General features: G+C 45.9%; 1 protein-coding gene and 1 pseudogene across 2 annotated transcripts; one reads left to right on the forward strand and one right to left on the reverse strand.

The window, feature by feature from the left end:
- Nucleotides 1-8,135: 8,135 nt before the first annotated feature.
- LOC133761241 (U4 spliceosomal RNA) lies at nt 8,136-8,204 on the reverse strand (annotated as a pseudogene).
- A 12,190-nt stretch (nt 8,205-20,394) lies between these two features.
- On the forward strand, nt 20,395-24,684 carry CIMAP3 (ciliary microtubule associated protein 3). 2 transcript variants are annotated; one of them, XM_062193480.1, is made up of 6 exons: nt 20,395-20,413; nt 20,574-20,713; nt 21,219-21,317; nt 21,972-22,102; nt 23,466-23,583; nt 24,616-24,684. In XM_062193480.1, exons 1-6 carry the CDS (start codon nt 20,395-20,397, stop codon nt 24,682-24,684), a joined length of 576 nt encoding a protein of 191 aa, XP_062049464.1. The 2 variants fall into 2 exon arrangements, with proteins under 2 accessions (XP_062049464.1, XP_062049465.1); XM_062193481.1 differs by lacking the exon at nt 21,219-21,317.
- Nucleotides 24,685-24,990: the final 306 nt, after the last annotated feature.

Here is a 24,990-nt window from a genome sequence, read left to right on the forward strand (position 1 = left end):
CTCATATGAGCACCGGTTCAACTCTCAGCTGCTTCACTTCCAATCCAGATCTCTGCTATGGCCTGGGAAAGCAACAAAAGATGGCCCAAGTGCTGGGGTCCCTGCACCCATATAGGAGACCTGGAATAAGCTCCTGACTCCTGGCACAGCTCCAGCCATTGCAGCCATTTGGAGAGTGAACCAGCGGATGGAAGATCTTTCTCTGTAAATTCTTCCTTATAAATAAATAAATAAACAATAAATCACTGCACTAACCTCCTAATTGTGCATTCTCAGCAAAGCAGTCACATTAATCTCTTAAATGAGGATGTTGAGTAGACAGTAGGACATAACACTTTGGGAGGTGGTTCATATTTAAAGTCATTAGATGAGGTTATTAAGGGAATTAGTGTACACAGAAGAAGGAAAGAGTCCAAGAACTTAGCCCTGGGCATTTCAACACTCAGAGTCTGGGGAGAAGAGGAGGAACTAGCAATGAAATCACAAAGGAGGGAGAAGCTAAATAGAAGGAAGACAGAGTTAAGGGAAGAAATGTTATCAAGAAAGTGATAAGCAATCAACTGTGTCATATACTGCAAATGCATGCAGTCAGATAGGGTCTTAAGAATTGACCAATAGGGAGCTGGCACTGTGGTGCAGTAGGTTAATCCTCTGCCTACAGTGCTGGCATCCCATAAGGGTGCTGGTTCTAGTCCTGGCGGCTCTTTTTCTGATCCAACTCTCTGCTGTACCCTAGGAAAGCAGTGTAAGATGGCTCAAGTCCTTGGCCCCCTGCACCCACCTGGGAAACTCGGAGGAACTTCCTAGCTCCTGGCTTTGGATCAGCTCAGCTATGGCTGTTGAGATCTTTTGGGGAGGGAACCAGTGGGTGGAAGATCTTTCTCTCTGTCTCTCCCTCTCACTGTCTGTAACTCTACCTCTCAACAATAAATAAAAAAAATTGACCACTAGATTGAACAACCTGTATGTCATCAATGATCTCAACAAAATTAGGTTTAATTCACAGCTTAGTGGCAAAAGCCTAGGAGGAGTAGATTTAAAAGAGTACAGGAAAGAGAAGAATTGAAGACAGCACGAATGCAGAAACCTGTCTAATGTGCCTTAGAAGGAGGCAAAGAAATGAGTTTAAAGATACAAGATTATGGAAAATAAAAGCTGCAGTTTTAAAACCCACATTTTTATTTTAGAGGTATGAGTGATAAAACTTCAATACCTCTTGCCTCATGATGCTTATATTATTCTCACTTAAACAATTTTAAAATTACTTAGCTTTGTATTTAAATTAATTTGATGTTCATCACATTATTCTATGGCTTCTATGATAGCAGTTTCTTTAATTCACTTTCTCATTTGTTTTGTTTCTGTTTGTAAAGAAGGGTTTGCAATTACTCTTTGCATTTTCACACATGTGTGAAAATGTCCCTGTTTCACTCCCCTCTTAATCTTGTTCCCTGGATTCCATTCCAAACAAATTAATCTCACATGAGTTATATCCAGATGGACTTAGCCTTTGCTACTGTTCTGCCATTATGTTCTGGCATTGAATAACATTGGTGGATGTTTGAGACCAAACTATACCTTCCAAGTTATTTGATATTTTTAACATTTTACTGCCTGAAGAATTCACTATTTATTCTTCAAGTTCAATAACTTAACCAGGATATGTCTTTTGATGGTTGTCAATTTCTTCTAGAACACAGTTGAGAGGTTAACTTGACTGATGGCCTGCAGGCTCTCCTCTTGGAGAAAAAGTTGGTCTGTTTTCTCTGGAAACCAGTTACAGATCCACCTAGGGCCTGGTGCAGTCCATCCTGGCAGAGAGCTGACATGGTGGATCAGGACCTCAGCCAAGTTTCCAATCACAAAGAATGGATCACATCCAGGGAAGGCTGTGTTCTCCTAATGAATACTAAACTAGTTGCTAAGACTGAAAGGCAAGGTTCTGCCACATCATGCTACTATTAGATAGTAAACCCTAATCTAAGGAAGACGTTTGTTCTTTAATAAGCTTCCTAAAAGTCCCAACATGCAGGACCATTGTGGAGCAGTGGGTTAAGCTGCCACCAATTGTGCCAGATACCATATCAGAGTGCCAGGTCAAGTCCCAGCTGCTTCATTTACAATCCAGCTCCCTATTAATGTGCCTGGAAAATCAGCACATGATGGCCCAAGTACTTGGGCCCCTGCCAACCACATGGGGGACCCAGATGGAGTTCCTGGCTCCTGACTTTAACTTGGCTCATTCCTCGCCATTGTGACCATTTTGGGGAGTGAACCAGAAGGTAGAAGATCTCTGTCACTCTGCCTTTCAAATAAATAAATAAATAAATCTTTAAAAATTCACAACATCCAAGGCCCAGGGGGTCTCTCCATCTCTCTCTTTCTCACTTTCACACTTGGTGTGTAAGTTTCAAGATTGTTGTGTGTTGCCTGAGAATAAGGTGGTCACCAGAGAACCCCTCCTGCTATTGCTTCAGTCTCTGTTTTCCCCAGTAAATGCTGTTCTGGAATGTGTTCTGTACCTGCTATGGTACATGGCTCCATCACCTTCAAAGACCGGTATGGCAATTACAAGGATGAGGCCCCGAATTCCTGAGGATTCAGAGAGATGAAAGGAGATTGGATGATTAAGATAACCTAGCCTAATATCCCACGATTGTTATTATTGGTCTTGGAGAAGCTCAAGGGGGACAGACTGAAGGAAGCCTGACAGCATTTCTGATAAAATCACAAGTTAATTGGTTTAACGTGAAATGATTTTTAAATGGCTTTATACAAGCAGGATTGAACATATTGGCCACTCTCTGACTCTCTTCCTGTGACTGGTATAGTCAGTTCAAAATGGCACAGAATGTCAAATAGGATGCTCTAAGACCTTAAATGGGAAAAAGGAAAGGAAAAACTTGAGCATAGGACTGTGTTAACAACAGCTGAAGAAGATAACCTGAAAAGGGCCGATGAAACCAAGAGAGGTTCTGAGTGCACTGTCATGGATGCTCTACCTTGAAAAGTCTATGTGGGTGTGGATTCTAAATAAAGAGCTTAGCATGGTGAAATTCATGATTTCTTGTTTATGGAAAAATATCAGTTTGGGGGCTCATCCAGGGAATACTGCAAGGATGAGTGCAACTTGACTGATCACGTGCTGCTAACATAGAGGGAAGATTAGGGGACCATATAGCAAGAACACATCCTGATAAGAAACTCAAAATTATACCCCATTGCTATAAGATTTGTCAAATGAGATAGTATTGGGAGATTGTCAAGGTCAACCATTCCCCCGGAACTCTTGACCTGATGAGTTAGAGGCAGTAGCTTCCCAGTGGGAGATAACCTTCACACAAATGATCATTGAAGAGTTAATTCTATTTTCTCCACAATGCCCAAATATAATCTAGTGGTTATTTCAAGTATCATATTACCCACAGAGTATGAGCAAAAGAGAATGCTACAGGAGCCAACACAAATGCAAATTGCTTAAACCTGGTGGTTACTTCCAACTAGCAAGCTAACTAAATCACTTGCCCAGTGCTATAAATGCCCTTAATAGATCCTCTCCCAGCATCAGTCCACATGTTCTCAGACATCTGTTAGGAACCCAAGAGTCTGAAAACAGTAAAAATGCCTGTACTGAACAACTATGACTCAGGGACCCAGTGCCGTGGCTGTGCCCAGTATGTTCACTCTGCTCTGAACCCAAAGCTCTACCATGTGTGCACTGAGAAACCATTCTTATCTTGGTGCTCGTACAAATGAAACACTCAAACCATCACATGGTCTTGGTACAGGATTCTTACCCAAATCATAGTCTCTTAGGCATGTGTAAAATGCCCTGCATGGATACTTATGGAAAGAAAAAGCCCCTTGCTTGGTAGGTAGGAAACATCTGAAACAATGGGACGAAGGGTGGCAGAGCATCCTCCCTGCTTTGCATTTGGATCCTCCCAGAACTATCACTCGAGTCGCTCCCTGTTCTTGGAGGCAGTTCTCACGGGTGGTGGATTCCTGTCAATCTTCAGGATGCTGATCTACCCTTCAGAACTGGACGCAGACAGGGAGAGATAGTGATCATTTTGGTGTCCTCCTGGAGCATTCCACTGGATTATACTGCCCAGCATCTACCAGTGGAACCAACTTTCAGTGAAGAACCCCAGTCCAGCATTTCATGCAGGAGCAATTCTCTCCTCTCCAGAGTAACATAACTCCATGGCTATTGAAGCAGAATTGAACCAAAAGTTATGGTAGCTAATTGTTTCTTGGTACGTCTACTAACACTCCCAATAATTGCAGTAACTCCATTTGTTTATGCCCATTAGGAAAGAGAACAGCCATTGACTGGTTGACCCTGGATACGCACGACACTTCCTGGTCTGTAAATGTGCCACACCAGGGTTCTTCTTCCTCATGAATAAGCATCTCACTCTGTGGACCTCACATGAATAAGACCTGCACCCTGCAGAAGATGCAAATTACTTGAGAGGCAATCCATGTTGACAGACAGAAATACTTGAAACCAGGAAGATCTTAATTCTCTATAATATTGTCCCATAGAAGTCCAATCAAAATTCCTAAGATGCTCTCATAATTTGCTTTGAAAAGTGACTTATGAATTTAAGATGTCAGCATGAAGGGTCAAGATGACCAAGAAATTCCTAAATATGAAAAGCAATGTGTATATTGGGGATTGGGATTTGACCTACCAGATACCATAGTATCAAAGGCACAGCAAAATGCTTTTTATATTAGTTTGAAAAAGCATTGATTATTTATAAATGGTGCTGGGACAACCAGTTATCTATATGGAAAAAATGAGATTAGGCCAAGTTCATATACCATACCCAAAAGTAAATTGATTGACTAAAGACCTAACTTTAGAGGCAACATTTAAAAGTTTAGGAAGAACTACAAAGAATGTTTATGTCTTCAGAGCAGGGAGAAATCTGTCAAATTAAATAACCAGACAAGCAAAATATATTAAAAAGTGGTATGTGACTACATTAAACTCAAGAGCCTATTTTCATCCTGGGTACAATTATTAGAATGAAAGCACACCACAGAAAGAGAGAAAAATGTTCAATATATAACTGCCAAAGAATCACAATCCAGGATATATAAAGAACCCCTATAAAAGATTAATAAACTTGTAGATAATCCAATAGAAATTGGGACAAAGATATGGAGGCACTGCATTTATTGGTCATGAAATGCCCAATAAATGTTTATAAGAACCTTCAAACACTTTGGCAATCTGAGAGATAAAAAATAAAACTACACTAAGATGACACAAATTTTGAAATCTAATTATACTAAGCTTTTGCAAAGATGGGAAGTAGTAGAAATCATCATACATGGCTCTTGGTAGTATAAATTGATACAGCTACTTTGAAAAAAACTATCTAGCTAGATCATAAATTTTAATACGCATATGCTGTTTCTCTCCCCCTTCTCGCTCTCTCGTTCTCTCTCTTTTTGCATATGGTGTTTCACCCAGCGATTCTATTCTTCAGTATAAACATTGGAGAAACTTTTCCAAATGTGCACCAAGAGATACAAACAGGAATATTTATAGCAGCATGTTCAGGAAAAAGCTGGAAAGGGAACTATGTAGAAAGAAGTGAATCACAGCATATTCATATAATGGAATGCCACAGTTATGAAAATAAGTGAACAGATTCTATTTGCAACAACTTGGATGAATCTCAGAAACTTTATGCTGAGCTAAAAACCCAAGAAATAAATAAATACTTCAGCATTGTTTCATTTATGTAAAGTCAAAGTTAATGAACATGTGAAAACTAATATGATGAAGTGATCATAATAAATCATTATTAAAATTTCCAAATGTCCAAAGTGTGCAATATTGAAGACCTGGAGGTGTTCATCCAAGGAAATGGAGAGGAAGTGGGTGTGAAGGTTGACTTAGTGGAGCTTCCTAGTTTATAACAGCAAATTATGTGCTGGCCAATTTAAGCAGTGATACCATTCACGTATTATATTTGTTAGCTCCCAGAATCTCTAGGCGGAGACCAGAGCTGGGGAAAATTGCCTGTTTGTGCTGTGGGAGTGGCTCTGGTGGAGAAACCACGGAATCAATCGCCTGTTGGAAGCCAGCAGCCTCAGCACTGGGTACCAGCAGTTCCCACTGCCGCCCTGGGAAGCCAGCCACGCCCACCACTGCCCCTGCTGGGAGGTTAAGTCCCTCCCATGGGGCCACTCTGTTTGCTGCCTGCCTAGGAAGCCAACACTTGCACAAAGCTGCAGTGTCTGTGTCCCGGGCCTGCCGCCTCGCTGTGAGGGAGACAGGAAATGTGTTTTCCAACTTGTGCTGGAGAAAATGGAATTCATAAAGAGGAAGTTATCAGAATGTCGGAAGGAAGTGTGATGATGTTGGGTGGGTCAGGCAGGCGTTTGGCTTGGCAGCTAACACGCAGCTCGGAATGCCTGAATCCAGTATCAGAGTGCCTGTTTGAGTTCCAGAGCCGTTCCCCACCCCAGCTTCTTGTCAACGCCCAGCCTGGAGGCAGCAGGTGATGGCTGTAGTACCTGGGTCCCTGCCACCTACATGAGACACTTGGATTTTGTTTCTGGCTCCTGGCTTTGGCGTGACCCAGTCCCAGCTGTTGCAGGCATTTCAGGCATGAACTAGCAGATGCGAGTGCTCGCTCTCTTTCTCACTCTCCCCCGCCCCACCTCTCTCTCTCTCTCTCTCTCTCTCTTTCTGCTTTTCAAATAAACAACATAATAAGTACTTAATTTTAAAAATGTTGAAGGACCCGTGTTGCGGTGTAGCAGGTAAAGCCCCTATCTGCAATGCAGGCATTCCATTTGGGCACCAGTTTGTGTCCCAGATGCTCCACTTCTGATCCAGCTCCCTGCTAATGGTCTGGGAAAAGCAACAGAAGATGGCCCATGTATGGGCCTCTGTACCCATGTGGGAGACAAGAGACTAAAATAAACATACCTCTCGTATTACAGTGGGTACCTAAAATCAAGCACTAGGGACAGAGACAATGTGTGCGTATTTGAAAAGTGGCTTTAAAAAAAAAAGGCTTGATCTTTATTGCAAATTAAAAAAAAAAAAAACATGCTAACCATAGAAAGATAAAACAATCGGAGACAAGTGCATGCTTCTTCTTTCACGAGAGGGATATTTAAGACATTTGAGTCGCTGGAATGTTTAAAGGTAGGCAACTTCCTGAAAAGTGAAGCCATGCTGGCATGAGATGCCCCCTGGGATGTGCCCTATGCCTATCAGGGCAGTGAGTGGATTGGCTACAGCAACAGGAAGAGTTTCAGTATCAGGGTAAGGTCAGCCCTGCAGATGTGCTAAGGTCCCAGCTCTGAGTCCAGGGAAGTCAAATGACTCCTGGTGTCCTCTTGCAGACTCAGTGGCTTAAGCAGAACATCAGTGGAAGTGCCATGGTCTGGGGCATTGATCAGATGACCTCACTGGAATCTGCAATCAGGGAAATTTCCCCTGGTCTTTACACTGAAGAATGCCGGTGCACTACAGAGTGCACGTAGGTGAGAGCAGAGGCGGGCCTGGGGTGTCCAGAAATGCTCCGTTTCCCACTCTCAAGAAAGCCCTGACATCTGCCCACCTCTTCCCATGTCACCTGGCTGCTCTTGCCCAGGTGAGAGACAGGCACTGCCCTTACCCCTAACGCTGAACTTCCATGGCAGGCATTTTAAGCTCTAATGAGGAACTAGACCTGGTCAGGTTTTCCAAGTCCAAGTCTTAGAGGTGTGGAAGAGCCTCAAGAAATTATCCTGACCTTAGTGTGAGTAGAGGCATCTGCTTCTCTATGAATCCTTTATTCAGAATCTCTCTAAACCTCCTCCACCCTGGGGAGACTGAGCAGGAAACCCTCTCCAGGGCTCCCACACCTCTAACATGTAGTTCAGGGGCTGCACCAAGTCCCTGAAGTTGCCCACACTTACCCCCAAATCCTAGAAGTGTTTTGCACATACTAGGCACTCAGGAAATATTTCTTGAGTGACTCAGACCTCATAAAGAAAGGGAGACCTTGTTTTCACCGAAAGCCAATCTGCTGTTGCAACCATTTGGGGCATGAACCAGCAGATGGAAGACACCCCCCCCCCCCTCTCTCTCTCCTTCCTCTCTGTAACTCTGCCTTTCAATTAGCAATAATTGCACCTCGGATAAACCTCATAGGCTACGATAACTGCCACTGCGCAAAGCTCTGCCTTTCAAATAAATAAAATCTTTTTTAAAAAATAATAAAAAAAAAGAAAGCCAATCTGGCTTGATGTGACAGCTTTTTTTAATTCCCAGGTATGGAATTATCTTCTGATCTCAGTGTGGGGACCCAGAGTTGGCTGCACCCCCACCCAGACTTCCAGACCCACAGTTCTCGTCACCCTGGGTGAGGCTCAGAGTCGCTCCACCTGTCTGCTCTGTGCTGACTGTTGCAGGTCGCACAGCCACTCCCGGCCCATTGCTTCTATTCCTCCCAGCAGTGGATGGGGCAGTGGGAGCAGCAGCTATGGAAGCAGCTCAGGGGGCAGTGAATTCTGTGCCAACAAAATCAACAGCCTCTACCCCACGGCGACCAACAGGAACACCTCCTGGCACCGGCTGAATGGAATCACATGCCTGCAGAACTGCCAGGTCGGGTGTGAATCTGATACCGGCTGAAATCGCTGCAACCAGGCGTAAACCTGACCTGAGTCTCCACGCGCCAGGCTCCTGTCCCGTCTCCTTTGCTTGGAACATCTTGCTTCTACGAGGTTCTGCAAAATAACCAGCAGTCAGAACATGAGCGTCTTTGGTTTTCATTGACTTGGTGGGGACATTTTCTAGAAGTGAAAATGCAGACTGAGCACGGGTGGAGACCAGGCTGGGCCATGGTGGCGACCAGCTTCCGGACTTGCCTGTGGGCATCTGCATGCAGGTTGGAAGCTGTATGTTTGCAGGTTTGGTAGGGGGATGTTGAGGATACTAAGAGGACAGGTCTGAAGTCTGATGACCCCTCTCCACAAGGAGCCCATATGATTGCATGGGTCTCAGGGCCAAGGCATTGCTGCTTGGCTCCCTCAGGGAGCGGGAGACCAGAGCATTCTCTCCACATCTGCTGAAGATCTAGTGCCCCTCCCAGATGGGCAGCCCTGGGGAGATCTGTGCAGGGCGTGGCCCAGCAGGATGGCTGTCTATGGCCACCAGCTGCTCTGCTTACTACATCATCCCCCGCCCAGGCTTGGCTGATTGATCAGACTCGAGAGGGCCAATCAGAGCATCAATACTTGGGGTTTGCAATTGAGAGCAGGAATTGTCTGCTGGTCCCTGTAATATATAAGCTCAGGAGGTGTAACAAGGGACTAAGGAGAAGAGAAAGTTGCCTGGATGGAGGGCAGGAACACTGAAGCGGAGACACAGAGCCAAGCTGGGCTGCGGGGGCACACAGAACACTCCCCAGTGGCTTTCTAACTCTGATTCTGGCTGCTTCCTGAGGCTCACACGCATGTCTGCCTTGGGTTCTGCGAAATATCCCTACAACTAAACGATAAATTCCTCTCTGCTGCTTAAGCTGACTCAGGATTATTTTATTTGAACTGAAACAACCATAATTAACGTAGCAAAATATAATGCTTCATTTTTTTCTGTTACTTTTGCTAAGCATGCCACAGTGATTTGAGGGTTGTACATGTATTCTCTTAGTTTTCCCAGCGGTCTTGTCAGATAGATAGTGAAGGGCAGAGGAATTAGGTAAGCTGCCCAACACCTCACAGCTAGTTAGCTGCAGAGACAAGTCCAAAGCCAGGCCGGCTGCTCCAAGAGCTCACAATCCGATGTAGGGGTTTTGCTGCCTTGCTTCTCACTGGCCATGGTGTTAGGGAGAAGGCAGTGCTGGTGACTGCTGAGGCACACTCATCCATTCATTCACGAACTCCCTGCACTGATCCGTCATCATGTGCCAGGCACTATTCTAAGGACTGAAGACACAGTGGTAATTAGACTCCATTTTTATGGGGATGGTATTTTGCTGATGGCAGTGTGAGACAATAAACAAACAGAAATAGGGGAAACGAAATAGGAATAGAAAGTGGCCAGAGGAGAAGGCTAGTTTGGGCAGTCCCCAAAGGCCTCTCTGCGCCCTGACAGGTAAGGAGAACCGACCAGTTGGAGATCTGGGAAAAGGGCATTTAAGGCAAAGGCAAAGAGTACAGTAAGTGCAAGGTGGTTGAGGTGGAAACCAGCCTGCGATATTAGATACAAGAAGGCCAGCGTTGCCACGAGGCAGTGCATACAGGGACTAAGTAGGCCAGGAGAGATGATGCAAGGTCTTGAAGTGCAGTTAGAAGTTTGGGAATCCACTGGATGGTTATAGCACAGGTGTGAGCAGTAGTGATGTCATCCAGATTCAATCGTGATGTCATGGGGCTGGAATAGAGTTTAAAATACAGAGGGAAAGAAAAACCTACAGTTCCTGCGCACTTACGTGCTATGCTTTTGCAGATTGAAGATGTAGATATAGGGGATTTGTGTCCTCACTGAGCAGGTGAAGGCAAGAACCTGTAAAACTGAGTATGGATATTAAAACAGTTACATTTCTAGTCAAAGAATGATGAAGTCTGGACTGTGACAGAGCATGGGAGTTGTGGGGAGCCCTTTTGGAAGCGGTTTCTTGTTTAGGTCACTACTAAGTCAGATACAGTTGTGGGGGTGGGTGCTGAGGACCTGGAGAAGAAAGGACGGGAAGGCAGCTGATGGCTCTGAGCAACAGAGTGGCCAGGGGCTAGAATGCAGTTACTGTAGCCTTAAAAAAATTGTCCCCTTCTCTTACCCCATTTTTACATATTAACTGGTCATTTAGGGAATGTTCACTGTGCACCCATCATGCACCATGCACGAAGGGCATGAGTGAGCTCCCATGTCCACTCTAACGTCATCTTCTGTAATTCTCACTCCATTTCAACCATGTCACCTCCTTGCTTTTTTTCAAGCATTCTAGGCATGTTACCACCTCAGGGCCTTGGCACATACTAGAACACTCTTTCCCCAGGTTTCCATTTTTTGACTCTTCCTCACCTTCTCTCGAGGCATTTTCTGGGCAGCGAACTTAAGATTAAAATCCCAGGCCTGGCACTGTGGCATAGAAGGTTAAGCCTCTGCCTGCAAGGCCAGCATCCCATATGGGTGTTGGTTCAAGTCTTGGCTGCTTTACTTCTGATCCTGCTTCCTGCTAATGACCTGGGAGAAGAGCGGAGGATGGCCCTGCACCCACATGGGAGACCCAAAAGAAACTCCTGGCTCCTGGCTTGTCTGGCTCACCCAGATTGTTGCAGCCACTTGGGGAGTGAACCAGTAGCTGGAAGATTCTCTCTCTCTCTCTCTCTGCCTTTCAAATAAATAAATAAAACTTTTTTAAAAAAAATTGAAATCCCCTCTCTTCTCTCCTTGTTGTCTTTCTTTTGCTTTTCCTCAATACTTGTCACTAGTGTAACATGAATTTTACATATCTACCTTTTTAAAATTTTCTAACCTCCTCCACTAGAATTAATCTCTATGAGGACAAGGACTGCTGTTGGCCTTAAACTGCTGTTGCCTTGAACCATGCCTGGCATATTATAATAATTTAGTACGTATCTCTTGCATGAATGAATGAATGAGGGCATGAAGAGAAACAGGAATTGACAAGTGTTCTTAGCATTGGATAGGCAGCATACATGCATGTATACATACATACATATACATACGTACATACAAAAGCACATGTAAATATCATGTATATGCCCATATATGTAAATATATATGTGTGTTATCTCCAGTGGGGTGAACATTGTCTCTGTGTTGCAGTGTGAAGAAATTGAGACCTTGAGAGCATGTATTACTGTCCCAGGATCATGTAGCCGGTAAGTACTAGAGCTAAAGCTCAAAACTGAGCCTTTCTGGCTGCCTTCATGCCATAATGCGGCCTTGCGGAGAGCAAAGTCACAATGATGTGTAGGGGGACTGCCTGGGGGAGGCCGTTGCTTAGCAGCCAGTCTTAGTTACACCCTTCATTTTCTTTCTTGGTGAAGGTCTCCACATAGGAGAGGGGCAAGCCATGGAGATGATACACTGAGAGCGCCAGGGTTATTGAGAGTCCCTCAGAGCAATTTCTTGTCCAGCATTTCTCAGAAGCCACAAAGTCCAGACCACCTGATCCATCTGGGAGGCTGAGCGCTAACAGACTCATGATCAGGCAGCCGTACGACTGGGACTTCACTGGTAATCACAGCCTGGAGCTCTAGTGCCTGCACAAATACTCTTCCCTTCAGGGTCCGATGAACTGCAAGAGGTGGGGTATGCCATGCGTGACAAGGATCCTGATGAGAGGATGCTGGAGTTTATCAAATGCCTTTCTCACTTTCACCAAGATAACCATATAGACTGTATCTGTCATTGTGCTGATGTAGTGCATCAAGTTTATTGGTTTGCATTTGTTGAGTCATCCTTGCACCCCTGGGATGAATTCCACTTGATCTTCATGAGCAAAATGTTTAATGCGGTGTTGAGTTCAGTTTGCCAGTATTTTGTTGATTTTTTTTTATCTAGGTTCACCAGAGATATTGACCTGTAACAGTCTCTATTATTCTATCCTTTTCTGGTTTTGGTATCACTGTAATGTTGGCCTCAAAGTATGAGTTTGGAAGAATTCCCATCTCTTCTATTCTTTGGAATAATTTAAGAAGAATTGATGTTAATTTTCCTTTAAATTTTTGGTAGAATTCAGTGGTGAAGTCATCTGGTCCTGGGATTTTGTTTGATAGAAGACTTTCAACTACTTATTCAATCTCACTGTTTAATATTGGTGTGCTTAGATATTCTGCTTTTTTATAATTCAATCTTGGTAAGGTATATGTATCTAGAATCTGCCCATTTCTTCTAGGTTATCAAATTTCTTCCCAAATAGTTGTTCCTAATAATCCCTAAAAATCCTTTTTTAAAAAAAAAATTATTTTAAAGTCAGAGTTACACAGAGGCAGAAGGAGAGGCAGAGAGAGAGGAGAGAGGAGAGAGGAGAGAGGAGAGAGGAGAGAGAGAGAGAGAGAGAGAGAGAGAGAGAGAGAGGTCTTCCATCCCCTGGGTCACTCCCCAATTGGCTGCAACAGCTGGAGCTGTGCCACTCCAAATCTAGGGGCCAGGAACTCCCTCCAGGTCTCCCACGTGGGTGCTGGGGCCCAAAGACTTGGGCTATCTTCCACTGCTTTCCCAGGCCATAGCAGAGAGCTAGATCAGAAGTGGAGCAACCAGGTGTCAAATCAGCGCCCATATGGGATGCCAGCACTGTAGGCAGTGGCTTTACCTGCTATGCCACAGCATTGGCCCCAAAAGTAGAGTGTTAATGCCCCATTCTATTTTGGTACTGGAACCTATATCTCCATTCAGAGTTATTAATATTTGCTTTATGAATTTGAGTGCTCCAATATTTGATTCACATATAATTACAACTGTTATTTCTTCTTGCTGGATTGAACATTTTATCATTATATAGTGACCTTCTTTGCCTCTCTTTATTGCTTTTGATTTAAAATCAACTTGTCTTATAGAAGTGTAGCTACTCCTGCTTTCTTTTGAGGTGTCTTCACAGGGGATATTTTATTCCCCTTTTCACTTTTATTCTATCTGTGTACTTAGAGGTGAGGTGAGTTTCTTATAAATAACATATTATGGGGGCCGGCGCCGCGGCTCAATAGGCTAATCCTCCGCCTGCGGCGCCGGCACCCTGGGTTCTAGTCCTGGTCAGGGCGCCGGATTCTGTCCCGGTTGCCCTTCTTCCAGGCCAGCTCTCTGCTATGGCCCGGGAGTGCAGTGGAGGATGGCCCAAGTGCTTGGGCCCTGCACCCCATGGGAGACCAGGATAAGCACATGGCTCCTGCCTTTGGATCAGCGCGGTGCGCTGGCCGCAGCAGCCATTGGAGGGTGAACCACTCTCACTGTCCACTCTGCCTGTTTAAAAAAAAAATAACATATTATGGGATCTTTTAAAAAATCTTCAATAATTTATATTATCCAAAAGTTTGCTTCCATTAAAAAAAAGTCAAAAATGTTAATGGGATTGCTAAATGGTAAAAATATTGGTTTTAGAACAAATAAAGTATTTCGATCTGAAGTCATATTATAAGATTTATTTCTTACATTTTTTAAGATTTTATTTATTGATTTGAGAAGCAGAATTACAGACAGAGAGAGAGAAACAGAGGAAGGTCTTCCATCCACTGGTCACTCCCCAGATGGCTACAATGGCTGGGCTGATCCAAAGCTAGGAGCCAGGAGCTTCTTCCAGTCTCCCATACAAGTGCAGGGGCCAAAGGACTTGGGCCATCCTCTACCGTTTTCTCAGGCCATAGCAGAGAGCTGGATCAGAAGAGGAACAGCTGAGACTAAAACCGGTGCCCATATGGGATGCCAGCACCACAGGCAGAGGCTTAGCCCACTACACTGCAGTGCTGGCCCAGTACTCTTTCTTTAAAAAAAAAAAAAATTGCTGGGGCCAGTGCCGTGGCTCACTTGGTTAATCCTCCGTTTGTAACTCTGCCTCTCAAGTAAATAGATCAAAATCTTTTGTAAAAATAGCTATTTTTTATTTACTTGAAAGGCAGAGTTACAAAGAGAAGGAGGGAGAAAGAGAGCGAGTGAGAGAGATCTATCCACTGGTTCACTCCCACAAATGTCCATAATGGCCAGGGCTGGGCCAGGCCAAAGTCAAGAGCCAGGAGCTTCTTCTGGGTCTCTCATATGAGCACAGGGGCCCAAGCACCTGTGCTATCTCCCGCTGCCTTCCCAGGTGCATTAGCAGGGAGCTGGATTGGAAGTACAGTGGCAAGGACTCCAACCGGTGCCTGTATGGGATTCCAGCATTGCAGAGCCTTAACCTGCTATACTACAACACCAGCCCCTATTTCTAGTTTTTAAAGAAATCTCTAGGCTGTTTTCCATGTGGCTGTGCTAATTTATATTCCCATCAAGCATGTATAAGTTTTCTTGCCAGAATTTGTTACTTTCTGTATTTTATTTATTTATTTATTTGAAAGATAGAGTTACAGACGGTGAGAGGGAGAGACACAGAGAAAGGTCTTCCATCCACTGGTTCACTCCCCAAATGGCCACAATGGTTGGAGCTGCACCAATCTAAAGCCAGAAGCCAGGAGCTTCTTCAAGGTCTCCCACATGGGTGCAAGGGCCCAAGGACTTGGGCCATCTTCTACTCTTTCCCAGGCCATAGCAAAGAGTTGGATCAGAAGTGGAGCAGCCTGGTCTTGAACCAGCGCCCATATGGGATGCCAGCACTGCAAGTGGCAGCTTTACCCACTACACCACAGCACCAGCCCCCATGTTATAGATACTAAAATCTTTTGTCAGATAAGTAACTTGCAAATATCAGTGTCTCGTCACTCTGACTGCTCCCTTTGCTTATGAGTTTAACACAATCTTGTTTGTCTATTTTTGTATATGGAGAAGTAGGAATCTACTTTCATTCTTCTACATATGTATATCCAGTTTTGTCAGAACCAATTATTGGGGCCAGCACCATGGCGGAGCGGGTAAAGCCTCCAGCCAGGGCTCGGCCTATCTGAAACCAGGAGCCAGGAGCTTCTCCTGGGTCTCCTACATGGCTGCAGGGGCCCAAATACTTGGGCCATCTTCCACTACTTTCCCTGGTGCATTATCAGGGATCTGGATTGGAAGTGGAGAAGCAGGGTCTTGAACCAACACCCACATGGGATGTTGGCACTGCTGGCAGCAGCTTAACCCTCTAAGCTACAGCACTGGCCCAAGCATATCAATATTAATTATTGTTTGACAAAGCAATGGTTAAGAATGTTATGCTACTATAGTTTTAATGATCAAGGATTACTTTAAAATTCACTGTACATGGGAAAATTTTCATCTTTCCATTTGGCTATTGTTTATAGTCCTTAACAATATTCCTGCTACACTAAGATCTTTTTGTTTTTACCTGTTGAACTCTTTATTTGGTGGAGAATTAAGCCCCCTCCCCCTTTTTAAAGAGTTTATTTATTTACTTGAGAAGTAGAGTTACAGACAGTAAAAGGGAGAGACAGAGAGAGAGGTCTTCCATATGCTGGTTCACTCCTCAAATGGTACAACGGCCAGAGCTGGGCCGATCTGAAACCAGCAGCCAAGAGCTTCTTCTGGGTCTCCCATACATAGGTGCAGGGGCCCAAGAACTTGGGCCATCTTCCACTGCTTGGAGGCCATAGCAGAGAGCTGGATCAGAAGAAGAGCAGCTGGAACCAGAACCAGCGCCTATATGGGGATGCCTGTGCCACAAAGGTGGAGGATTAACCTACTGCGCCACAGTGCCGGCCCCAGAATTAAGCCCTTGACAGTAATGTTAATTAAAAATATATTACCTCTGGGGCCAGAGTTGTAGCGTACTGGGTTAAGCTGATGCCTACAGCATCAACATCCCATATGGGCACCGGTTCAAATCCCAGCTGCTCCACTTCCAATCTAGCTCCCTGCTGATGGCCTGGGAAAGCAGTGGAAGATGGCCCAAGTCCTTGGGCCCCTGCACCAACATGAGAGACCTGGAAGAAGCCCCAGGGACCTGGGTTCAGACTGACACAGCTCCAGCCATCACAGCCATTTGGGGAGTGAAGCAGCGAATGGCAGATATCTACAGCCCCAGAGCTGTAGTGCATGAAGAAAAACTTTCCCAGGTCCCATACAGAAGGTGTAGGTCATGCTTGGGATTAAGCACTGGCTGCCATGGACCTGCAAAAATAGAATGGAGATAGAGTCATCCAACTGCCTCACAGGGCAAGCACAGGTGATCACAGGACTCACAGAGCTAATGCTCACTGTCCCAGAGCTGTGGGATGCAGTGGAGACCTGGCCCAGGTCCTACATTTCACATGCAGGTTATTCTAGGGATTCTGCTCTAGCAAGCACTGGTCTGTAGCAGCGAATGCAGACAGAGTCCTCTCCAGGTCCCATGGAGTGAACGTGGGTTTCTGTGGAATATAGCTTCAGCAGCCCCAGTCCCAGTCCCAGTCCCAGTCCCAGAGCAGCAGGACTTGAAGGTTGCTTTATCCACATCCACAGGTTGTTCTCAGGTTACACTTGGGATTGTGCACTAGTGGATAGAAGCCTGGGTCAGTGGAAAGCAGACAGGGCCTTCACCAGCCCCAAAAGTTGAGCACAGGCACCCCTGGGATGTAGAAAACAGTTACAGACTCAAAACTGCAGGACACGGAGAGTACTTGCCCAAGTCCCAGGTGGTGATCACAGGTTATACTGGTGATGGTGCACTAGCAGGCACAGGCCTGGGGCAGACAGGGCCTTTCCTAGACATGGGGAAGCACAGGTGTCGCTGGGGCTACCAGAACCAACACTCAGGATCCCAGAGCTGCAGGATGCAGTGTCTGTCCTTACCCAGGTCTCACAGGCCAAGTGCAGGTTATGCTGTGGATTGTGGACTTGCAGCCACACGCCTGAGGCAGAGAGGGCTCTCCAGGTCCCACCAGCTGCAGTAGTTAACCGTTGTTGCACCAACAGCCACCATCCCAGAGCTGTAGGACACAGAAGGAACTGCCCCCCAGTTCCCTCAGGACATGCAGCGCTGGGTGCTGAGGCTTTTGCCCTAGCCACCCACATCCTGTGCTAAGAGACACAGCAGGGGACTTTCTCGGGTCTGGTCCTCTGGACCTGTGTATTTTCTCTGCTGCTGACACTAAGCCCCACGGAGCAGAGGGGAAGTCCCTAGATCACAAAGAGGGAATAAGTCTGGCTCTGGGTTTTGTGCCCAGAACCTCTTCAACTGCAGGATGCACAGGAGTCTGGTCTCTGTCTATGAGGTGTACTGGTCCTAAGGATGGGAGCCTTTTGGTGACAATGGGGCTGCCGCTGTCCCCTAATACAGAATGGAGTCTAGCAGCGACAGGGCTGCAGCAGCAGAGGTCAGGGACTTCGGAGGTGGGACGAGGCAATGTGGGCTCCTCTTTTGGAGAAAAGCAGACACTTAGACCCAGCCAGCTTTCTAGTCTGGACTGTGGAATTCTCCTGTAGATGGGGCTGCTGGCTTGCAGCACAGGTCGGGGTCGCAGATTGTTCTGCTTTCTTTTTCCCAGGAAGATGGAGTCTGAGGTTTTGTGTTTTATCAACTCGTTCTATGTCATTTAACTGGAGAATTTATTCCACTTACATTTAAGGTATTTATTGATAGGTAAGGTCTTCCTATTGTCATTTTGATATTTGTTTTCTAGTTTAATTGTAGTTCCTTTCATTCTTTCTTTCTTTCTTACAATATTCCTTTATGATTAAGGAATTTTTTCTAATCAAATATTTTAATTCTTTGCTTGATGTTTCTAATAAATATATTATAGATTTTTTTCATTTGTGATTACTATGAGGCTTACAAAAACATAGTCTGATTATAACATACTATTTTGAAGTGACAGCAACTTGATGGTGACTATAAACATTGGAAAAGTAGCAAACAAGGAGGTAAATGCAAACTTAAAAACTACATTTGTCCCACTTTTTCTGTTTCTATGATGCCTGTCTCTTAACATTTTAGTGTAATCTCCTTTTTAAATATTCACTTATTATTTGAAAGGCAGAGTTACAGAGGGGGGGGGGGAGAGGCAGAGAGAGAGGGTGAACCATCTGCTGGCTCACTCCTTAAATGGACCCAATGGCCAGGACTGGGCCAGACTGAAGCCAGGAGCTGGGATCTTCTTCTGGGTCTCCCATGTAAGTGCAGGGGCCCAAGGATTTGGGTCTTCTGTTGCTTTCCCAGGTGCATTAGCAGGGAGCTGAATCAGAAATGGGGCAGCCAGGACAAAAATTGGCACCCATATGGGATGCCAGCATTGCAGGCGGCAGCCTAACCTGCTATACCACAATGCCAGCCCCATAATTACCATTTTAATGGTTTTATTTTTAGTCTTCATACTAAAGAGATGAATTGTTTATGTATCATGTTTACAATATTAGAGTATCTTGAATTTACCTGTATAGGGGCCGGCGCTGTGGCGCAGTGGGTTAAAGCCCTGACCTAAAGTGCCAGCATCCCATATGGGCACAGTCCTAGCTGCTCCTCTTCCAATCCAGCTCTCTGCTATGGCCTGGGAAAGCAGTAGAAGATGGCCCAAGTCCTTGCCCCCTGCACCCATGTGGGAGACCTGGAAGAAGCTCCTGGATCCTGGCTCTTGGCTTCAGATTGGCGCAGCTCCGGCCGTTGCGGCCACCTGGGGAATTAACCAGCAGATGGAAGACCTCTCTCTGCCTCTACTTCTCTTTGTAACTCTTTCAAATAAATAAAATAAATCTTAAAAAAAATTTACCTGTATAGTTACTCTTACCACTAAGATTTCTACTTTCTCTTTTTTCTTCTTACTCACTAGCATCTCTTTGTTTCATCCTGAAGAATTTCCTTTAGCAATGCTTGTAAGCTAGGTCTGGTGGTGAGAAATTCTCTCCGCTTTAGTTTTATATGGGAATGTCCTCATCTCTCCCTCATGTCTGAATGATAGCTTTCCTGGGTAGAGTTTCCTTGCCTGGCAATATTTTTTTTCCTTCAGTACTCTGAAAATCTTCCTGCTGCTGGTTCACTTACCCAGATAGCTGCAGCTGCCAGGGCTGGGCCAGGCGGAAGCCAGGAGCCAGGAACCTGTTCTGACCTGTTCTCTTGGGTTAGGGTGCAAGTGCTCGCCAAGGGTTAAATGCTATCTGCAGTGATAATTTCTTGTTGCCGTCAACCACCAAGGACCAGACACCAAAGTGTTTAAATCCGGTTATCTTCATCCTCTCAACAACGTCTAAACAAGCGTTAGCATCAGATGAGGAAGCGGATTCAAGGTTTAAGTGCCCGCCCAAGACTTCAAAACTAGGAAGCGCTTTTGTGATCAGGCAGCACTGGCTTCTGCGGTTCCGCTCAGAGGCTCACATGCTGTTGAAGCCTCGTTCCCCACCACCTCCACCCCACATGGGGCAGAAGGGGGCAACCAGACCCGGCTTGAGGAAAAAGCAAAAACGGGTCCAGGAGAGGCCCCGCACGGAAGGGGCGGTGGGCTTGGCTCCGCGCCTGACCGCTGCCCTGGGCACTGCGCCTGGGACCCAGTGTTACCCATGGGCCGACAGACCCCCTTCCCCCAGCCCTCAGCACCTGGCGCCTTCACCGCAGCTGCAGCGTCTTCCGTCTGCTCAGTCCCGGGGGCCCTGACTCCAGGGCATTCGCATCCCACCGTCCTTCGCCTGCAGCAGGGCGCCCGCTCGCGGCCCCCAAGCCCACCCTAGCCCTCTCCCGGAGCTCGCGAATCCCGCGGGCCGCCCTGCGCCGCGCAGGCGCGCACCCCGCCGCCAGCTCGCGGCCCCGTTCCCTCGGCAACGGGGTACACAGGTGCTCCCGGCGGCGCGCCATGTGCTTCGGCAAAGCTAGTGAGTCCGGAGCCGAGGCGGCCGAGGGCTGGGGACGGGGCCGGCGCAGCCTGAGCCCTCTGGGTCTCGAAAGAGAGCCTTTGCAGGGTCGCTGTCCTCCGCGACGCGCCAACCAGGTGCCTTCCCTCACGCGGCGCTTCTCCCCTTTCTCATCCTGCAGAGGCGGTGGATAACTACTCATTCGGAACATGTCAGCAGAGAAAGCTCTTTCCTCACCATCATCCCCCAAACCGGTTGGGGAACAAGTTTCTCCCACTTAGGGGCTCGCCCCACAGAGGGCCTGGATGCTACACAACGGATGTGAGTATTTACCCTCCCTCAGGTGGGGGTCTCCGTTCTCCGGTTATCAACGGATACCCAAGTTTCCCGCAAGAAAAGGGAGGGGATTTGTGATGGGGTCCCAGCGCGAGAAAGCATCTTGGTCTGCAACCGGCTGGCCAAGCCAGTGCGTGGAGTGAAGGGCCCACCGACCGTGTCCTAGCCCACTAAACTAGCCTTGCCACGGAGCGCGCCCTCCACCCCTCCCCGAAGCGGCCTGTGAGCTGATGCCAGTTCCCCAGCCCCCCACTCCATTAGTCTGACTCTCAGGCCACAGTAGAGTTAGGGCAGGACTGGCTCTGTGTGTGAGGCGCACTTCTAGTTACTCTACCCATCCAGCCACATCCCCGTGCAAAATTCCCGTGTTACTTCCGCGATTGTAAGGTCTTTGAAGGAGTGAAGACAAGAAAGAGCAATCTCTCGCGGAGACGATTCCGGTGACTCTAATATCCTCTGTGTGTTCTTGTTTTTAATAAACCGCTCAAAGTGGTGTGGCTTGGCCTACAACCTATCCAAGATCCCGACCAGCACAAAAGGGTATGCTTTTGGAGCCAGAACGGCCTTGAGGTTCCAGCCGATGGAGAAGGTAGTACGCTGGGTGTCAGTGTGATCCTTGTTGAGATGTGTATTTGTATTAGAGAATCAAGAAAAGCAGGCAATGAGGCAAAAGCTATTAAGAAGCCTCTCTGCGAAGCTTGCATGTGAGCACTACAGTAGTGTGTGTGACTGTACCAGGGAGAATGGAAAACAGTTGAAGAAATTGTCCTAAGACAGGTGCTGAGAGACTCGGGGTTAAAATCCTGCGAGTCGTGTGTGTGTAGATCATACCATCATGTCAGTTACAAAAAAAAATCCAACTTTTTCAAACTTCTGTGTGATTGGATTTCACGTTTGAAGTCCTGGGTGTAGAATCCGAGTCTCTTGTGGACATTTCCCTGACACTGAAGCTCCAGGAGTGTGGACCCTGGCTCTGAAAATCTGAGCGGGTTGGTGGCTGCAGCAGCTTGCCTTGGTTCATTAGTGCGACCTGTGCATTATACAGCCTGAGGCTGCTGAACCACCCCATGTGTTGGTTTGCTATTACTAGAGCTCGAGGTGGCTGAACCTTGAACAAGGATGCTTCTGCTTTTTATTTTAACCTGAAAGCCTTTAAAGCACTCTCTCTCTCTCTCTCTCTCTCTCTCTGTGTGTGTGTGTGTGTGTGTTCACCCACATACTGATTTTTTTTTCTTGGAAACAGGATATGAAGCATTATCCAGGCATGTACCAGAAAGTAGATATTCAGGATGGAAAATACAAACAAACTTTTGCTCCATTTAATGTCTTGATGCCTCGATTTAGGACCTTTTCAAAGGATCCTTCTTACCCTGGGTATGTCTCCTCTTTTCTGGTATGTTCCAATAAACAAAGCAATAGGAAAAGGAATATATAAAGAGGGAACTACATCCAAACCATCTCAACTAAAAAAAGAAAAAAAAACCAAAACTGCCTGTCTTTAAAGATTTAATCTCTTGTCTCTCAGATCTCTGGCATTACAGCATTGTAGAATCATAATTATTTGTTCAATAAATATTTGTGAATGTGCCAGACATTTGTGTTCAGTAGACACATCACACAGGCTCTTGATTCCTTGGGGTTTGCATTCTAGAGTCCAGATGAAAGAGAAGCAAATATCCAATAAAATATCAATTGTGGTAAGTAAGGAGGATGACCTCAAGTTTATCAAACTGTGACACTTCTGAGAGTAAGTGGAGCCTCTTACTAATTATACCAGGACAGTAGCCAGTAGCTCGAGCTGTCATGGGCAACCCAGGAAGTATGTTGAGCTGATGTTGTCCTAGGAAAACAATGCAACAGGGAAATGATACAACAGGCAGTGATAGATGGCTGCAGGCTACCTTAGCTAGGGTTGTTGAGAGAGGTCTCTCTGAGGCACTTGACCTGCCCTGTGACGGACAGGAGGAGTAGCAAGTGCAAAGACTCTCAGTTGGGAAAGAATTGGTGCAAGGAAGAAGGAAGGCTCGTGTAGCCAGAGTGGTGAGCAAGGGAGGAAATGAAGACAGAGGGGAGGGACAGCAGGGAGGAGAACAGGAAGTCATTCGGAACGTGTGGAATTGTAGGTAAAGGGTCAAGGTCTGTGCTTTACTAAAGAGAAATCCAGGGATCGGAGAGGAAATGTGTCTCTCTCAAGCTTGCATTAAGGAAGTTTAATTGTTGAATCCAGACCTCCGTGTCCAGTCTGTTTTTGCCACCCCTACAGTAGATTCTATATCAAAAGACAGTGTTATAAACAATGACAATTCCAAAATAATCCCATTGTCAAGAAAACTAGTTCTGCTTTGCTTTCCTAGACTGCAGATTGTCACTGCGCTTTTATCACCCACTTCAAATGGTGGGCGGAACTAACGTACCACCGTTGTAGATCTCTCATCTGCGAACCGTTCTGGGCTCTTCTAGTCATCTCAGCTAAAGACACTGAGTTGCAGAGACATTTTTAAAGCTATGGTCAGACTCTGGTGGCTGAATATCGGGACTGGCTCTTGAATACTACTAATATCTAATGAGAAATACATTAACAGGCTAAGGAACTCCAGCTTGCCCAACACTAAAAAGCTAATCTGTCTGTTGCCCTCTCCTGAGGGACTAGGCCTAGTTCAGGACTGACTGTGGGAGTGAAGGCATTGGCGTGTGGTCACCAACCCATTGGGCGTCATGTTCCTGTTGTTGTTTCTAGCCCTGGCTCATACAACCCAGAGAAGAAGCCACCCCTCAAAGTTGCTTGGCCTATGCAATTTGGATCTCCAGACTGGGCTCAGGTGCCATGTCTACAGAAAAGAACCCTAAAGACTGAGGTAATCAGATTGGACTTCTGTAGAGCACTCTGTCTGGTAGTTTCATGTATCTCAGGGATCCTTGACCAAGAGTCTGTAAATGAACTTGATGTAGTCCTCGGTCCTCTGCCGTTAAATGTGTGTCTAACAATATGAGAATCTTTTGGGATAGTTAGACAATTTCATTCCATCTGTAAAGCTATATATGACTGAACTAAAGTCGCATTTCTTATTTGACCTTCAAATAATCTTTTGTGTAGACCCAGAAGAAATATCCCTTGATGAGAGAGAGACACTAAGGTTTGGATGGATTAAGTAATCTGGGAAGGTTGTGCAGCTGGAATCCAGGTCTTGTGGCTGCTACTGTAGATCTCTTTCTGTCACCACTTGAGTATTATGCCACCAGGGAGCTGTAGGACATTCTGGCTAACAGCATTGATTCTGGGAACAACATTGCCTGGGTTCAAATACTAGTTCTAGTATTTCTTTGCTGTGTGATTTGGGGCAAGTCCTTGAATTTTTCTAAGCCTCAGTTTTCTTTTCCATAAAATGGTAATAATAATAGAATCACTGTGAGGTTCTAAAAATTAATAATTGAGATAGTGTAGAGAAGCATTTAACACCTGATAACATAATAATAAGTATGCAATATTAGCCTTTATGATTCCAGAAATACTTTTTTTCCCCTAGTGGAACTTTGGATTAATTCTACAAATATTTATTAAATGCCTACTGTGTAACCATCATGGGGTTGGAGCCTTTGGGTACAATTCAAGAATTAGACATATAATCCTTGTCATCAAAAAGCCTGCCAACATCTTGCAGATTTACCAAGTAGCAAGTGATTCTTAGAATGATCCATACCCTAGTAAGATGGTAAGTGGCAGGTGCACTCACACATATTGAGAGAATCACTGAGGCTCGGTTGCTGTGGGATGGGGGTTCAGCTGGGCCACACAGCTATGGTGTGCAGTTCTGTTTTCCACAGCCAGGAAAACCAGAAGCAGAGGGTCCTATAAGAACCCTGAATGAGACAATATTCTTTCATTGCAGCTGTCCACAGACAAAGAATTCAGAAAGCATCGGAACCGTGTGGCCTACCTAAGCCTTTATTACAACTGAGAAGCGGTGACTACTTCACATCCTCCTCCTGATCACAGACTCTCCAGGAGTGGGGATGGAGCTGCTCTTCTCTCTGCATTACTGGAGCGTGCTTGTCTGCCAGCATGGGGCCCAGGGAAGGGCAAGGGGCTCATAACCACTGTACGTGAGCATAAAGACTAGTTCAGAATATTGTGTCTCCATTGGCTGCTTTGTGCTGGTGTGTACCTATGTGGGTGGGTCTGGTGGGTGCTCAGTTGGGGGGTTTCGTTTTACTGAAATATTTGGGGGTCCATGCCTTCTGACTGTGATTCCCAGGCACTCACT

Source organism: Lepus europaeus, chromosome 5, assembly GCF_033115175.1.
Source record: "Lepus europaeus isolate LE1 chromosome 5, mLepTim1.pri, whole genome shotgun sequence".
Classification (NCBI taxonomy): Eukaryota; Metazoa; Chordata; class Mammalia; order Lagomorpha; family Leporidae; genus Lepus; species Lepus europaeus.